At 33.0% G+C, this 18,992-nt stretch overlaps 1 protein-coding gene across 1 annotated transcript; it reads right to left on the bottom strand.

Annotated features, from left to right (window-relative positions):
- Nucleotides 1-615: 615 nt before the first annotated feature.
- On the bottom strand, nt 616-18,851 carry LOC126823705 (PHD finger protein 21A). Its single transcript, XM_050552660.2, has 14 exons — nt 18,501-18,851; nt 18,054-18,086; nt 17,834-17,899; nt 16,771-16,974; nt 15,686-15,898; nt 14,601-14,735; nt 13,148-13,199; nt 11,924-12,000; nt 10,548-10,611; nt 10,284-10,393; nt 8,846-8,995; nt 8,382-8,457; nt 7,127-7,230; nt 616-5,354 (listed from the first exon to the last, which is right to left on the bottom strand). Exons 1-14 carry the CDS (start codon nt 18,561-18,563, stop codon nt 5,253-5,255), a joined length of 1,449 nt encoding a protein of 482 aa, XP_050408617.1. The 5' UTR covers nt 18,564-18,851; the 3' UTR covers nt 616-5,252.
- Nucleotides 18,852-18,992: the final 141 nt, after the last annotated feature.

Raw genomic sequence — 18,992 nt, 5'->3', positions numbered from 1 at the left:
TGTTCAAACTTGGTGTATGTGTTGATTAGGTCAATGCCTTGATGGAGTTCGAAGATGAGCATTTTCCGCTTAGGGTAAGCAGAGATAAGCAATTTGATTGGTTGATGCTTTGGGACACGATAACTTTTAATTGAGCTAGAATGTTCAAACTTGGTGTATGTGTTTATTAGGTCAATGCCTTGATGGAGTTCGAAGATGAGCATTTTCCGCTTAGGGTAAGCAGAGATAAGCAATTTGATTGGTTGATACTTTGGGGCACGATAACTCTCTTCCTAATTGAGCTAGAATGTTCAAACTTGGTGTATGTGTTGATTAGGTCAATGCCTTGATGGAGTTCGAAGATGAGCATTTTCCGCTTAGGGTAAGCAGAGATAAGCAATTTGATTGGTTGAACTGTTTGATTGTTCAATACTTTGTAAAAGATAATTTGTGATAAATTTATATGTGTCCTCTAATTATTTTCCTATTTCGGCGGGGGACATCAGCCTCACTGTTGGCTTGTTTGATTCGTGACAAAAGTAGAAAGAAAATGTAGACAGGTATTAATTTTTATGCCCATACCTGTTACCATATTTTAAGATGTTGGGAATTAATGAAGTAAAAATACTATTTTCTATAAAAGTAATATTTAATTCACATAAATATTATACATCATAGATAAAAATTATCATTTCACTGTCCATGGCAGTATTCCTGAAAGATAATGAATAGAAGCACTTTGACTCAAGTCTGGATGACAATGACACATTCTATATATCAAAAAAAAATAACAAAAGAACTCTCAATAACAAAGGAAAAATGTTACCGTAATAAAGTAATTCAACATGCCAATCTGAATTTAATAGCCAATTTTATTTTTATCTGAATTTAAAGAGGTCTAGACATTTTAAGGCTTATATACTCAGTACACTGGCTTCCTATTAAAAGGGCGTTGTGCTCTATTTCTCGAACCCTAATATAGATGCAAATGGGTATAAGAGCCATATAAAGTGACTTGCATTCAATTTTTTAAAATTATATTTTAATCACTAATCAGTTATGTTCGGTTAAATTCATGAACAGTCCATTCTAGAGCAGTTTTTAAACAATTATTTTCTCGTTTTTAAATCTGCCGTTCTTAATGTCTTTTGCATTGTCTTGTGTGATAGAAACCATAGAATACACAATTTGACAGATTTTAAAATGTTAATTTTTCTTAAATATTGGATAGAAGGATCCCATATTTTCACAGCAAGTTAAAAACATCAATATTGATTGAAATGGACCAAAATTAAATTCCAATTCATGTTTTTAATTTCGAATATTAAAGATACATGAAATGATGAGTTACAAGTTTAGCTCTTTTAACTTTAAATATATCATTGTAATAAGGTTAAATTCTTTTCTTTCAATGCATATACAATCAGTAATGGTTTTCAATGAATAATGTAAGGTACAATGTAACATTAATGCAATGCAGTTTTAATGCCAATGAGCATGGGACACAGCTTTTTAAATTTAATCTATACCCTAGATGCCTTTTACTCCATTATTGTCTATAATCATAATTGTCTTTCTGCAAATATATCTCAATAGCTTTTGTTGAATCGTGACCATGGTTTTAAAAGAAATCATTAATTGTAAATAAAACAATTTATTGAATTTTAATGGGTAAAAATAGAAAGATAAATTCATCAAAGAATGAATGTAAAACATTCCAGTTCAAATAACATTTAATACAACATATCGAGCAATTTTACCTTAAAAAAAAATATATGAAGGGCTGCAAAATTTTGCCCAAATATTTTATGACGATTTTCCAAAGAATCACTGATATTTTTTCCCTTTGAATCAAGGTACTTTTTGTACCTATTATTATAACCATTTGTCCCAACAAATATCTGACAGTAAACATTTACATTGGGTCTAAGATAAACAATAAACAAACAAACAAAAATATCCATACTTAACATTGACATATTAACAATATACATAATAAAAAAAGAAGCACAAAAGGATCATATTAACACATGCATTTTAGATGATGATGATGTAATGGTTTCATAATACATAAAACTAAATTTACATAGACATGTTCTTTTAAAGAATCTTTTTGTTTGTCATAGAAAAAAATTGTCTGTGTAAATTAAGCTTAAACTAGACCATGTTTCATTTTGATAATACCATGTCATATCTACAGAACTAACACAGTTGTAAGGGACAACAATCACAGGTTTATTATACACAAGCATGACGTTTCGATAAGTATTCTCTTATCGTTATCAAGCACAATGACATTTGGTATGTGTGTGAAATAGCTTTATTTAACCCTCCTCTTCCACAGAAGTGATATAACAGACAAGGCAGTTGTTGTTTGTTGTTTATTAAACTGGAAGGTGTGTATATATATATATATAGATATATATGAATGTACAGTGTGAAGCCATACTTAATTAATGTGTGAAGTGATTAGAGGGGTACATACATTAAACAATCATATTTAACAACAATGAACTTATATGACAAGGATATAGATTAACCTGAAGCCATTAATTATAATATGTAGTACATTATGATTAGAAGAGTTACATATTTAAGAAGTGTATAAACAACTAAGAATTTAGAAAGACACATGATTAAAAAGGATTAGGTTCATATGAAACCATAATAACAAGAGACAACAAGGCATAATTACACTAAAATAACCTCCTTGGGGGATAAAACGAAGTGTGAACATTAAATTAATAAGTAAATTATCACTTCAGTGGGAATAGATGTTAGATAAAGCTTTTTCACACACTAAATGATGTCATTGTGCTTGATAACCATAAGAGAATACTTATCAAAACGTCATGCTTGTGTATAATAAACCAGTGATTGTTGTTCTATATAACTGTGTTAGTTCTGTAATGTTTCTAATAGCTAAATGCCACTAAAAAAAAAATGTTGTCCCACTATATAAGACAATCGCACAAGGCTAAAAATTTGATTCTGCGTTGAGATAAAATAAGGCAAATGTACAATTCTTTGGCAATCACTAGATGTATAATCTTTCGATTTTCATGAAAAAATGCTTTATGATATGAATATAATTTTGAAAGCTGAATGACGAATAAATAAATATAAAGTGAAGTCCACTAAAAAAGATGTCAAAATCTTGCAAATAAATAAATGCATTATCTTATTCATTCAGTAATAAATAAACAGTAAATTCTACTGTTGCATTTATTGTGCTGTAAGCGACATTCGTATAATGAACTGATAACAAATATTACTTCAGATTGTGTTCTTTTGCAGTTTATTGAATTCTTATTTATATAATTTAGCAAGGCACACATGATAGAGATCTCACACTCAATAAAATATCTGCTTCATTTAAATTAAATATACATTTTGCTTAATATTTTATACAGCTATCAAAGTATTAATGAGATCTAACAACAATTTTCTCATTTGACAACCCATGTATTAGTTGTAGAGGTAATTGGAGTTTTTTGAGAAGGGAGAGAATAGCAGTGTTGAAGTATTATAACACTGTCAGTACTCAAGAGATGTATGCAAGATTTCAACAAACAGGCAATGGTTTCACAAAGGAGGAAATTTGCAATGTTTTAACCTTGCAACAATGGCCATAAACTCAAAATAAATGGAAATTCAGAAGAAACACTACATATATTTATTTTCTTCCCTATCTCACCCAATAAATTAAGATGTCTTGTTTTCAAAACCTGACAAGCAATCTTTTAAAATCTCACTTGAATAATATTTAATCCATATCATTCCCCATCTACATTAGGTGTACATATATAATTACTAGGTTTGATGAAGATGTAGCAGTATTGTTAATGTGTGTTCACTTTATGAAATAATAGAAGTTGATCAATATATTCTAGGAATACTATGATATAAACTATAAGTATTAGTAATAAACTTTGAGAAGTACATTCTCGTTACACAAGTTTTACACAAATATTTAGACAGGGAGCTCAGTTTTTGGTTCAAGATGGATTGAGCTAGAATTTACTGAAGTCATTATCACGTCACAACCTTCAAGTGTTCATTATCAAGCTGTGACTCAATTTCAACTAAAAACATATTATACATACAAAAAATGTGAGCATCTGTTCATGTTCTCTGTTGCAAAAGTTTAATACTGCATATTTTGTCTAATTAAAATTTAGACTTTGAAGAAAATAGAGAATTAATAAGGAATTTGCTTGCAAGATCATTGAGAGAGGTGGTTTTTGCCCGGGCATTCCCATCTGACTTTTGTAACTCAAAAATAAATCGATAATTAAAAGTAATCATTGGCTGTATTATATGTGTATAGATTTATTTCAATCAGATAATAACTTATTGACTGTACAGACAGACAGGGGTGACAACAATATAGTATATACAAACACATTTTAATGTGGGCGTATAAAAATAAAAATCGCAGTTTCGGCTGCAGCTATTGATGGTATTTTGATTGTTACATCAATAAAGCTCTAATTTTAATCAAATATCCAGCGTGGTTTCTCCTTGTCAGTGGTGCAGGATGGAGGGCCTGACAAGGACAGATGTCTAGTTGTTTGGATGGGGCCAAAAAACTGAGGTCCTGTGTACACATTGGCATGCACGTAAAAATCCCTTGACAGTTGGAATTCAATATAAGAGTAGGCCATAGCACTGCTGTATGAACAAAATTTCCCTCATAGCACACTGTAAGCATATGCCCGTCTTCATTAGCCCAGTCGCAGCAGAACATTAAACCCGATTTCATTTCATTTAATCAAATAGGTTAATAAAATGGTGAGAATTGTATTTGTAATAATTTGACAGGTATTAAACACCAAGAGGTTTTGTTTGACTTGCTATTTTTGAGTCACAGCTTGTAGAGAACAAGGGCAAATAACCATCAATTTATAACATATCGTTATAATAATAATAAGGCAATTAACAATATTAAGAATCCTAGGAATAATAAATATATCTATAATCTTTTATACAAATAATTACAACAAGCTTGCACATTATAAACCTTTTTATAGAATTGTTGGCAGTTGAAGAGGTTGAAGAGGTCATAGTTCTTTTCATCTGTAGCACAGAACACTAGTCGTACATACTTGGACACATTCACAATTTTTTTTATCACACTTTTTTCACGTCTTTAGAAAAAAAACCAACCACATTTTAAATTAAAATAACACTTACAGCCAGTAGAATTCTATATTCAGATTCAAACAAACAATTCTCTTCTTTATATATGAATATTAGTACACATTAAAATTTCACGCTGTTTGAAAAGACTTGATAAATTTGTTCAAATTGTCCACATTTTGTTTTGTTTGTTTATTACTCTCTGCTAATTCCTTGTTGCATTTCATTTTTTCCTATAAATATACAATAAAAGTTTATATTTATATCAGGATTAAATTAATCAAAATTAAATACAAGCAATTTTGTGGTCTAAGGGGAGACAACACTATAAATAAAAGATAACTTCTCATCATCTAGTCCGGCATTACTATTATGGATGAACCTGGAAATTGTATACAAAGTTTTTTTTATGATTGATTTTAGTAGCCTAGGGTGTCCTCTTTCAGACTCTGCCTGGTGAACCTGGGTCACCCATGAGCATTTTGAGAATTTCAAGATGGCGTCCAAGACGGCCGCCATTTCAAATAATCCCCTATTTTGTCTAGGATGATAATTTTGTAGTCTAACCGTATGTTTTTGGGGCCAAGGAATACACTGAAATCTTTCATTGTGTTGTGGGTGATTAGATCATAGATGATACTAAAATCCAAAATGCCAGACAATATGGCCCTTTAACTCCATAGCGGCAGTTGGGCCAATTACTTCACCAAACCAAACTATATCTAAAGTCAAAGGTGACCAAGATTCTCCCGGCAGATTCTGAAAGAGAACACCATAGGCTACGAAAATCAATCATACAAAAAACTTTGCATAAAATTTCCAGGTTCACTCGAAATATTAGGTTTGGCGACCGGACTAATGCTCCTGAAAACTTCAAACAAAAGTCATCTAAAAAAGAATTAAATTCAATGTTAACGATAGGTTGCCAGGCAACGAAACATACGCCCACAGCAGCTAACTCGTCCGGGCAGTCAACAAGAGTCGTCACATATTTTTACTTTTTTCGGTAATGAAACATTTATAATACATTAAAATCTGATTAGGAGTAACAACTCATTAAGTAATTATCAGAAAACCATTAGAATTTGTTTGGTTTTTATAAAGTTTTGCCCCATGCTAACGTTTAGTATAGGAAACTTTTAACATCATGGATTTAGCTGTTCAAGTCATAAAAATTCATTGAAAATCAATATACTTGTTTGTCTCAAGACCTTACACTCTGTGTATGAATCTGAAGTCAATCGGATGATAACTTTAGCTTCTAGAGGGTCACAAGGTTTTTAAAAGTGATCAAGGGCCATAACTTTGGCAGTAATTATCGGAAATCGTTGTAAATCAATATGATTCTTCGTCTCATGACCTCAAACACTCTGTATCAATTTAAAGTCAATCGGATATTAACTTTAGCCTCTAGAGCATTTACAAGATTTTTTGAAGTGATCAAGGGCCATAACTCTGGCAGTAATTATTGAAAATCACTGAAAATGAATAAACTTCTTCGTCTCATGACCTTAAACACTGTGTATAAATTTAAACTCAATCGGATATTAACTTTGACCTCTAGAGCGTTCATAAGATTTTTTGAAGTGATCAAGGGCCATAACTCTGGAACTAATTATCGGAAATCGCTGAAAATCAATAGGCTTCTTCATCTCATGACCTTAAACACTGTGTATAAATTTAGAGTCAATCGGATATTAACTCTGACCTCTAGAGCGTCCACAAGAGTTTTTGAAGCGATCAAGGGCCATAACTCTGGCAGTAATTATCAGAAATCGCTGAAAATCAATAGGATTCTTCGTCTCATGACCTTAAACACTGTGTATAAATTTAAAGTCAATCGGATATTAACTTTAGCCTCTAGAGCGTCCACAATCCGGACCGACAGACCGACAGACGGACGGACGGGGGTGACGACAATATCAGACCACATTTCAATGTAGGCGTATAAAAATGTCTGTTACAAAATGGGATAAAGAGAAATATCAAACTCTAATTTACATACCGTCAAATTTTCAGTCAATTCTTTGGAGCGAGCTTCTAAAGATGATTTTTCACTTATTAACTCAGTACTCTTTTTCTGTAATTTTCTTTTCTCATCTTCTTTAACTAAATTATGAGTAAAAGAATATAAAAAGAATTGATGGGTGTTCAACATCTAGTCAACAAATTAAAGTCTCTGATCATGTTTTGGGTGATTTTGAATCTCTTCGAAACTACAATATTGTGAAAGCTTAATCTCTAACCAGTGGTTGCCATGCAAGATATGCCCACATTTTGCAAGAGATGGATAGAGAACAAGCTAAAAACAAAAGTGATTTTTCGAAAATCAGGGGCCACAATCCAGAAAGTTATGGTCTGAAATGCGCAAATATCAAAAGGGACCAAGATTTCTGAACTCAACCAAAACTACAGTGTAACGGTGATATATTCGAACCATTTTTTAAATCGTATAATAATTGTGACCTCTAGAGGGACTACAAACTAAAAACGCGATTTTGCGTACAATCAGGGACCATAATCCAGGAAGTTACGATCCAATATGCGCGAATATAGAAAGGAACCAAGATCTTTGGGTTATAAACATGCATTTCAAATTTCTTCAAAATTGGGTAAAATATTTTGACCTCTAGAGTGTCCACAAGCTAAAAATGTGATTTTTCGTATGATCAGGGGCCATAATAAATGAAGTTATGGTCTGATACATGCCATTATTGAATGGAACCAATATCTTTGGGAGATAGACCTATATTTCAAGTTTCGTCAAAATCGGATAAAAATTGTGACCTGTAGAGTGTCCACAAACAAATTTATAAAGATATGATGAATTGAAATTTTGCAATATTCAGCATCCTCTGCGGACGATAAGAACTTCTTTTGGATCCGGGAGATTATCTACTGTTGATATTTCAGGTTTCTTAATTAAATGTTAAATAATCGATTTGACTACATTTTAGGGTGAATTAAGCACAGAAAAATTAGATATTATCTAAAATATGCAAGATCAGGACCGGCCAATATAATGTGGGCCAAATTGAACTAAGAGAGGACTAGAAATCTATAAACAACAGTTCCATCTTCACGTTAACAACATGTTTATGTTTTCATAAAACCTGAACTATGATAGGACAAAAAAGTAAATAATTTAACTGTACATGTGTATAATAGGTAACCCTCTTTTGATATAACTACATTTGTTAACTGCCTTTTTCTCTTGAGATAAATCAAATAAAATATTTGGATAGTTCAAGATATCTAACCTGTTTTTGTAGCAATGTAAGAGTTTACTACAGCCATTGATTCGGCACCATTCCATGTTAAACTATTACCATTTGTCTGAAAAAAATACAAAACATGTGTAAATCAACAAATAGTAATTATACTAAAGGTTAGGCCAAATTTCGGAAACAACCACATTTATAATATTAATATTGTTTTTCAAAATCCCAGAAAAAGAAAATTTGGAATTAAAGTCAAGAGTGTAAAAATAATTTCACTCAAATCAATTAATCCACAAGTCTGGATTTGGTGGGTTTTTTTTTTTGAATTTCAATATGATCAAGTTTAATCTAATGTGAGTTTTTGTACGATTTGCTACTATTACACACAAATTGAAATTGATTAGCAAAATCGCCCTATTAATGTTTTTGGAATGGTCATCAGTAGAATTAATCTTTGTCTTTCTCTTTCCATTGGAAAGTTTAAGAATATGTAAATGAAATACCTGACAAGGTGAACAGCACCAGTAACCTGTTGGTACAGATGTTAATGGAGGATCAAGGCACGCCATATGGAAGACTTTATAACAACTATTACACAATAAAACTTGACCATCTCTACCACATACAGCACATAAATATTCAGTTTCTTCACTCTAATATGTAGCAGAATAAAGATTAATATTACTTCGAATTTCAATAAACTTCTTGGTATTGGAGAAATATTCCTTCGATCATAAAATTAGAACATCAAACAAAACTTTTTCTGATTTGAAAGTGCATTTCTAATGACAAGGAAAAAAAAATTATAGACACAAATAGCACAATAAATTTATAATGTTTATTATTAACCAGCGGCTGCCAGGCAGGATACGCCCACACTTTGAAAGAGATGGATAGAGAACACGCTAAAAACAAACATGATTTTTGTACAATCAGGGGCAATAATACAGAAAGTTATGGTCTGAAATGCGCAAATATCAAAAGGGACTGAGATCTTTATGATATAAAGATATGTTTTAAGTTTCATCAGAATCGGATAAAAATTGTGACCTCTAGAGGGTCCACAACCTCCTTTACACAATTTGTGTACAAAGAGCGGCCATTTTGTCGGGTAGTTCCATTTCGATTTTCCCGAAATTCGAATTCAACCTTCATTATGGTGGAATGATTTTTCATACAATCAGGGGCCATAACCCATGAAGTCACGGTTCAATACATGCCAATATTGAAAGGAACCAAGATCTTAGGGAGATAAACCTATATTTCAAGTTTCGTTGAAATCGGATAAAAATGGTGACCTGTAGAGTGTCCACAAACAATTGAGGACGGACAGACAGGGGTGACAACAATATACGTCCACATGAAAATGTTGGCGTATAAAAATAGTCAAGCACTATTTGAATATCAGTGTGTGCTACAGTAGAACATTACATAGTAACCACTCATACATTAGCCCTTATTCACTCGATATCATATGTTTTAGACATAAATATATCTTTCTCTGTAGTTTGAATATATTTTGCAAGTGAACTGTTTATATTTAACTGTTGAAGTAATACTAATATACCTTTAAAAGCTAAACAAACAATGCTGCATTACATTTGACAAACTTACAATTTTATGTTTCAAGCAACAGTTGACGTTACATTGAATCAAGATGTAGAATAACCTTTGTATATTACGCATTTAAGGTGATCAAGAACGATTGAAATTTACAAGTTTAAAATATCAAACATATTTCACATAGCAAGACTCCAAGTTTCCAAATTCTTTGTGAAATTTCCTGTGTTTGGCAATAAATTAAATGTAAGATAGAAATGAAATAACATCAGTCAACACTTTAATGAATAAATTCAAACATACATACTGAAATAGAGTAATATTTGAACTTGTAGTTGTAGTATTAGAAATGTATACATTTATCCGGATATATTCATTTACCTCAATAACTCCTGGTAAATAATCACTTTTAAAAACTTTCTGTACTGTTGGTGTATTTGGTGTGCTAGGTCGACTGTTATTTGGTGATGGACCATGTTTTGGTGGACGACCTGCAAATATGAAATAGGTAAAAATTGTAAATTCACAAAACTAAGAGCTAAAATTTGTACGAGGATTTCAAACTTTAGCTGATAAAAAGGCTGAATTCTTAAAAACACTTTAGTTTTTGCAAACAAGACCTCAAAACCGATTCTAAATATTTACCTCTTCCTCTTTTTACACCTGGTTGTAAATTATTTAACATATAACCAGCCAGTCTGTGTTTCTTCTGCAAAAACAAAATATAAATTTGCACTCTTTGAATTCCAACTGCCAATAGTTCTTTTTTGTGCATACTAATGTCTACACAGGATTACTTCGTTTTATCTGAAAAACTAGGCACACTTTCTTGACAAGTCAGAAAAAAGAGAGAGAGAGAAAGAGCGAGAGAGAGAGAGATGGGGATTAACGTCAGTGCGACACAAACTGTGTCATTTTGAGACTAACAAGGCTATAATTGGTTTGCAGTTTACAAGCGTGAAAACTTTGAATTTTTTGAACCGATCAGTGAACACGATCTTAAACATATTATTTGACAGTCTAAACCTACGTCATGTGGTTTGGATCCCATTCTACCTTCAAGTATTGGATGTTTTTCTTCCTGTAGTAAAGAAACCAACAATTGATACGGAAGTTCTAAAAAAAACTACCGACCATTTTCAAATTTGCCCTTTTTCTCCCAGATCCTTGAAAAGGTCGTCAGATTGCAACTTGTGAACTACCTAGAACGATGCAACCTATGGGATAAATTCCAGTCTGTGCACCAAGTTTCTCAAAGCACAGAAACTGCTCTCAACTATGTATTAGAAACAGCTAAGCGATCTGTTGACAATGGTGACATGTCAATGTTAGTGCCTTTCACACGATTGACCATGGGAAGCTTCTTCTACATCATCTTGAGTGTGATTATGGAATCAGTTCAGTTGCCCTTAATTGGTGCTCCACATATTTGTCTGGAGGGTCACAAGCTGTTGTAATCAAAAAGGCTGTCTCAACCCTAATGACTCATGTGGTGTGCCTCAAGGGTCTGCTCTTGGACCAATACTGTTTTGTCTCAACACGAAACCCCTTCTCACAAATCTCCAACTCTAAACTCTCCACATTGGCTTAGAATTCAGGAACGGATCACATTTAACATTTCAAACTGTGTCAAAAATGGCTCCACCCTATCTACAGGGTATTATTCACCCATATGTCAGGTCTCTGCGTTCTGCTGACCAATGTCTGCTTAAGACACCCAAATACAAATTAAAAACATTTGGTGCCAGGTTTGCAACGCTTTGGAAATCCTTGCCCCTAAAACTAAAGTCTGCTGAAACATTAACTTCATTTAAATCAAATCTCATGAACTATCTTTTCACACATTATCTTTAAATATGACACTATCACGTATGTTTTGTGTTATGGTGTGCTTGGTGTGTGGTCAGCGCTTAGATAGAGCATTTCCCTAAATAGGGATATCGTGATGTGGATTTTAGCGCATTATAAGACTCTTTACTATTATTGATCAAATTAATTTGTTTAATTACATATACACTTACCTCTGGTTCAAAATGATAGCTAAATTGTGGATTTGCTGTGGATCGTCTCTTTCGTTCTGTTCTTTTGGATTGTAATTCTTAGATTAAAAAAAAAAATAATAATTAAGTACTTGTTACCAAATTATTGCAATAAAGGATTTAATCATTAATGAGATTTATCCTAATGATCACGTTTTTAAACTATGCAAGTTTTGAAAGCATTCACTGATCACTTTTCTCCCTAAAGTGTCTACAAGGTTTACTACCTTAAAAAATAATTGCGGAAATGTGGTGACTTTGACAGGGTTTACAATGTATTCAGGGAAGGGGCAATAACTGCAGAAATGGGAAAATTGTTTGATAAGGTTCATCCTTATAATTGTAAGTATGGAAGTTTCATTCATCATCCAGTCTCAGACTGATTCTCTATATAAGATGGACAGATCACATCTCATTCTGGAACAATGGGGAATTGGGGATCCACAAGGCACTAGACCACAGGTGAATCCATCAAGGACGTCAAATGATGACGTGGAGAAGAAACCGGTGCTCTGAATTAAAGACCATTTAATACATCTCACAGGGTAAAACAAAGAAATTAGCTTTGAGCTGTAATTACTTGAAATCTACCACGAAGGTGCAATATTACACTGAGAACTGCATGGACTAAAGAAATGAAATGAAATGGGGTTTAACGTCCTACGCTTCTGCACCTAACCTGGGTGAATTGAAGACGGGCATACGCCATACAGTGTGCTATGAGGGAAATTTTGCCCGGACAGCGGCACTACGGCCTACTCTTATATCGAATTCCAACTGCCCAGGGATCTTTTACGTGCACACCTATGTGTACACAGGACCTCGGTTTTTCGTCTCATCCGAACGACTAGGCAGCTGTCCTTGTCAGGCCCTCCGTTCTGCATCACTGACAAGGGGGAAACCACGCCGGAAAATCGAGATGAACTTTCTCGGCCAATGCAGGGATCGAACACCCGACCTCCAGGCTAGCGAGCCAGCGCCTTACCCACTAAAGAAGAATAACTTATATTTAAAATTCATCAGTATAACTTTTTCCTGACTAATTTATAATATCTGAATGTATGCCAGACACAGATAAATACATACATTAATATTTAATTTGAATCTAAAACTAATGAATATGCTTTTAACTTACACCAAATTACTTCAAAAGCATGCTGTTATTCAAACCTTGCCAGCTGGTAACAATCTGAAAATTTGTCTTACCTTTTAATGTTTCTGGTGTGACAAGATCTAAAGCTGCCATAAACTTAAGTTTCTGTATAAGAAAAGCAAAAATATTTTCTTTACTTTATTCAATTATGAGCTGGTGATTAATTAGATGTAAATAAATTTTGTTGGTGAATTTATCCGACTGATTCACCTCCTAGCAAAAAATTTTGAGGAGAAGCCTTATACAGCAGTTTTCATTAATGCACCGTTAAATCATTAGACATCCTTTTAATCACATTGATTTCATAATTCATACATTTTTCAAAGAGTAGTTTCTTGTAAGTAATATCTAAATTCTTCAATAATTTTTGCTGGATTTCTGATAGTATAATAATACAGTATGTTGCTATACTAGCACCATATATTATATAGAATGCTTAATATCAAAGTCGACATGACAATGTAATTACATTAGGATCTCCCATCATTTATCATATTACGTCTGCCAATTCAAATCATGTCTACACATTAGACCGTGTTGAATTGATTCCTTGTTTCACCTGCCACCACTCTAGCAATCCTGTGTGGTAGTGTGGTAAACACAACACAAAGTAGGTTTCAAAATATAAAGTGTGAGGGTTGTGTACCTTTTTTAACAATCTACTTCTTGTTCAGAATAAAAACAAAGATAATATCTAATTGAATAAATTTAATAACAACCAACATTTGGTAACAGATGGCTTCTTCTTTAATTTTTTAAAATAACCATATTTTGATATTTTCAACATTCTTGTATTACAATGGAAAAAATTTGAATCGCTTGGAGTTTGTTGTTAGTTTTGACAACAAAATTTTTGTGACAAGTCGGACTGTTTATGTCAGGTAATAAATCTCTAGTGCTACTAAACAGGAATAAATTCACTTGCTGAGTTGTAGATTGTTTCGATAATATTAATCAACGTGAAAGTCCAGTCTAGATAGATAAATTCAAGTACTTTATTGATCTTCAAGGATATAATAGTGGTCCTGGCATCGCTAGCCATTTTGTAAGGCGTGCGTAATTAGTACAAAGATATAATTGGACAATACATGAATAATAATGACGTGTGATAATTTTAGTCAATAAAAAAATTGATTATACAGGTTCGCGGTTGAATATCAGCAACTGTCTTACCGTTTATAATATACTCTCCCATTAGCCGAAATGACCGCTACACGTGCCAATCAAATACAGTGTTACTTATTCTAGGGTATGTGGGCCCCTACATGTGTATTATCGACATCTTTAGTTCGTAACAAGGAGTGAACAATGAGAAATGACTCGTTTGGTAGAATTTTATTTAGATGTCATTGACGTAATCTTTTCAAATATTTTTTTGTGTTAAAAGGTAAGCACACGATTTTCGGTGTCCTCGACCTTAGTGCGGTGGGCGAGGAGAAACAAGAAATCAATTCAACACAGCCTTATAATAAAAAAACAAGACATGTTCTGCGTGTCATATCTAACCTGCTTCTCCTCAGATGATATATGTTTTTTCTCAACTGTTTTCTTTACATCTTTTATATCACAGTCTGATGGTCGACATTGCGAGTTGTTATCTTGTATTTTGACTTGTCTGTTAAGACATGAACCTCCTCTACTCTACAAAATAAATTAGATCATTTCAGAAATGTGTCAACTGTTTAGTAAACTTAATTTTTCATCCATCCCAACAGTGTCACACTCTTCCATCCTGCACCACTGACAAGGGGAAAGTATGCAGGAAAATCCAAAATAAATTTCTTTACTGAGACTGTGGCTATAATTTGACTACAACTACTATTAGTCTATACACAAGCATGATTTTGAGTTTTCTCAAAAATAATTGAAAAAAATTGTCAAGCCGAGGGGGTGTGAAGGCAGGACGCCGCACTCATGTGGCTTAACTAGGGGGGCCCGGGGTGCATACTGGGGGCACTTTTTGGTTAAAAATGGAGTAGCAGTATACTTAAGTGGTACATCAAAAGCCAGAGATGTCAAAGAAAAAAAGCAACAATTGTTATTGGACAATTATTATTGTAGTCTGGATCGTGTAGGTCTGATTATTTAATTATACAGGACAATAAGGGACAAGAGACTTAATAATGATGTAAACTATGTTTACTTTTAACATCGGGTTCGAGGAGAAGGCCTGAGTTTTTTATCAACTTACGACTCTTCTCCTGCTCCCTCTCAAGACTTGGCCAAAATGTATTACCCCAGCCCCCCTCCCAACAATTTTAACTGTAATAGCGGTAATCCGCTAAAAAATGGAAAAAAATCATGCCTGTCTATATAAGGGGTTCCCAACCTTTCTTTTATGCTCCACACTCTTACAAAATGTATGATCAATGTTTGTTTGAACCCCCCCCCCCCCCCTGCCCAAAAAGTAACATAAGATCAACCTATAGATTTTGAATCACATACATTATTACTGTTGAACAAATTGAACTTAACTAAGCTTTTAAAAAGCTTGATACAATCTTCTATTTTTATATCATAATCAGGACTTGAAACAATTGCCATTTTTACAATGGTCGTTCTTCAGATTTTAATTGACATATCAAACCTACCTGTAAAATCGATGGTTTAGTTGTAGTACTAATAGAATATTGTGGAACACGGATTAAAGGTGATGTGCCACGATTTACAGGAACATTCAACACATTATTATTATTAGCACTGACATGGCGTAAAAGAGAATTGTCTACAACTTGAAATTTAGTTTTAAGATCATTCGCCAAACACATGGGTGCTGATACAGGCAAAGCTAAAGTTGTTGATTTCTGAAATTCAAAATCATAGTGTTGTTCGTATTAAGAGAGGATGACAATTTTAAATCATCACAGACATTAGTGAGGTTTGTCCATTTTCTACGAAGGAATCGGGAAAAGTTTGTGGTTAAAAAACAAAGTACGACATTACTATTAGTGAGGTTCCGTAGGCAGTATGAACTACAAAGTGTTTTTGTGCTGACAGCATCACAACGTGTGATGTCAGTGACATAAACGGTGTTCGGTTCGTCCATTTTCTACAAAATAATCGGGAAAAGTTTGTGGTTAAAAAAACGAAGTACGAAATCATGATTTTCTCTCCGATTTGTGGATGAAATTCGTATTTTTGCGGTTTTATAGAAAGCTTGAACATTCACGGTTCAGTAGAAGGTTTATCAGCGTCAAAGTGGTCGGCAATTGTTCTGATTTGGGGCAAATTTTCGGGTTGTGAAACTTTTTTTTCAGCAGTTAGCGATAAGATCAAATCATCTCGAATTTGATAAAAAATAAAAAAAACACATTGCCATGAGCTTCTTGAGGAATAAAATTTGATTTGATTTGATATTTTTTATTTAACCAAACTAACAGTGTTATTCCTTGTTTCAGGTGAACAACCGTGGATGTGGAACTAAAGATTGTACTTCAGACTTCGAATTTGGTGGAAACGGAAATCTGTCAAAAACGAAGTACGAAGCTGTGTTCGTAGTTCGTACTGATTGTGGAACCTCTCTATTGTGTTTCATAAATAGGTTTTTGAACACAGCCATAATAAAAATCTGAGAAAAATATTAGGACATAAAAATTACAGGACTAAAAATGAAATTTCAGTTTTTCTTAGTCAAATTTTTATTTTCTTGGAAAAAAGCAATCTGGTTTTACCGTACCTGTAAATGTGCTGTTGGTATGGTAACAAAACTAACAGGAGTACCAGTAGTTAATAAAGTTGGAGTCTGTGATGTTAATGGTACTGTTTGAATTTGTGGTGCTATAGACACATACTGTTGTGTACCAGGTACTGGTTTTGTGATAGGAAATGATTGTGGTTGCTTCTGTACTATTTCTTTCCGCAAATTCTGCACAACATGTTTCTAAAAAGATATGAAACATAAATGTTAAAAAACAGAATTTTTTATTAAACATACGTTATGCAAGAGCTAAATCTGCCTATTGCAGGTCTTTCTTTAGGCCTGAAATGTTATCTAAATTATTAATTAGACATTAATTAACTTATCCAGACCATAATCAGTTCTTGATATCATCGCTAGTCTGTGATATTTACTGGATTTGAATCCAATCTGCGGCTCAACGCTAATTGATGATTAAATCCAAAAATGGATAATTGAGACTATTTTTTTTATCGTACCGACTTTAGTAATGGATGATCGAGGCTAGGCCTAAAATTCAAAGGCTAATATCTTGGTTCAAATTTTCAGCAAATTCCCTTTACATTATCTAGTTTTTAACTATTATAGTGAGAACTGCCAGCTCTTTATCTAATCTCCCATAATTAATCAATCATAATGCCCCATTAAGAAAAACTAAATAAAATTTTAAAAAATGCCAGAATTTATTTTTTGATATTTTTTTACAATGTTCAGTGTATTTCTAAATGATGTGAAAAATTACTAAAATAACTAATGGTACATTAACTTGTAAATAATAAAATAAAATGTTTGATAGAATTATAGTACGGTAGGCCTACCAGTACTTATAATTATAGTTGCAATGACAGTGAGTTCAATTATAAATAAAAGGAATCAAATAATATAAATCCTAAAGCAAAATCCTAGCATCCACATCATTATTTAAATGCTGTATTTCCCAAATGCCAAGAACTCCAACTCTAGAAACTTAAAAATCAATATAACAGGCTGGTGCCATTAACATAGTAGGTCATAGAGAACTTTGCTACTTCCATTCTCAGTGTGACAGCTACTCAATACTCACTTGTCTTTCACTCAAATTCATTATTTCCATTTGCAGTTCTCTTAATTTATTTCTCATCATTTGATTCTGTAAAATGAAAAGTAAATTTGTTACATATAGCTCACAAATCTGAGAATTAGACAGAGAAAATGGCCGCATGAAAAGTTTCAGCAAACAAAAATCAATACAACAGTAAGGAATCGTGTCCCGAGTGATGCACAAACTGAAACAATTATCATACCTTGGGATCACTGTTCAGTTTCTCTACCAAAGTCTGAAATGGAAAAAAAAAACACACATACAAAATAAAAGTGGGGATAAGAGTTGATTTATAATATAGTATTCACGTCATCACTTAATCAAAAGAATTAGTAGCAAAACCAAGAAGTCCCATTTCGACATGCCGATCCATGACATGTCAATTTTATCTGCGACCTGTCGCATCCTTCGTGGCACTCTGACAGTTGTCCTTTAATCCAAATGCTTAATAAATGTTTCAACAATTAAAAAAGAGAACGGTCACAGTATACATCACGATAGAACGTATATAATACAGAATATAAACCATTCTCCAATATTCTGAACTTTGTATTAGAAAGTTACAATAAACGAGTAGGCAGCATTCTCTGGATAATCGATTTTACTGGGGTGTACAAAAATAGGCCGAGAAAGTTTAATATCACAATACCTGGTGGTTTTTGATAGCGACTTTAAGTTTGGTCTGAATTGCATCGAGGTCCACTTGAGACATCTTTAATTGGTCAGGTAAAATAAAAGCCAGTCTTGTGTACTATCCAATGTTTTTTAATGGTACATTCACAGGCCAATCATCACAGAATATTGTAGGCTAAGCGATGCTTGTGAAGTACAAAAACATAACAGGACCTTAATAATTTCTTACGCCAACATTGGACAAATAAACACTCACGTAAATTGCAATAAACTACGAATTTTGAAATATATGTATTCGAAATGAAATAAAAAATTTGGAGAAACACAAATATAGGTAAAACAGACTTTGTTGTGATGGATTTCAGAACTACCTTTAATTAGGCGCCGATTTATATGTGTAAATCGGCTACTATCGATGGAAGTGGCCCGGATGTAAAAACAAATTATTTAAAGTTCAAAAGAAAATAAATATCTCGAAAAGGACTATGACATTTATAATTAGACTAAT

The sequence above is a fragment of the Patella vulgata genome, chromosome 6 (assembly GCF_932274485.2).
Source record: "Patella vulgata chromosome 6, xgPatVulg1.2, whole genome shotgun sequence".
Lineage (NCBI taxonomy): Eukaryota > Metazoa > Mollusca > Gastropoda > Patellidae > Patella > Patella vulgata.
Note: the sequence above shows the minus strand (reverse complement) of the source record. Positions and strands in the feature narration are given on the sequence as shown.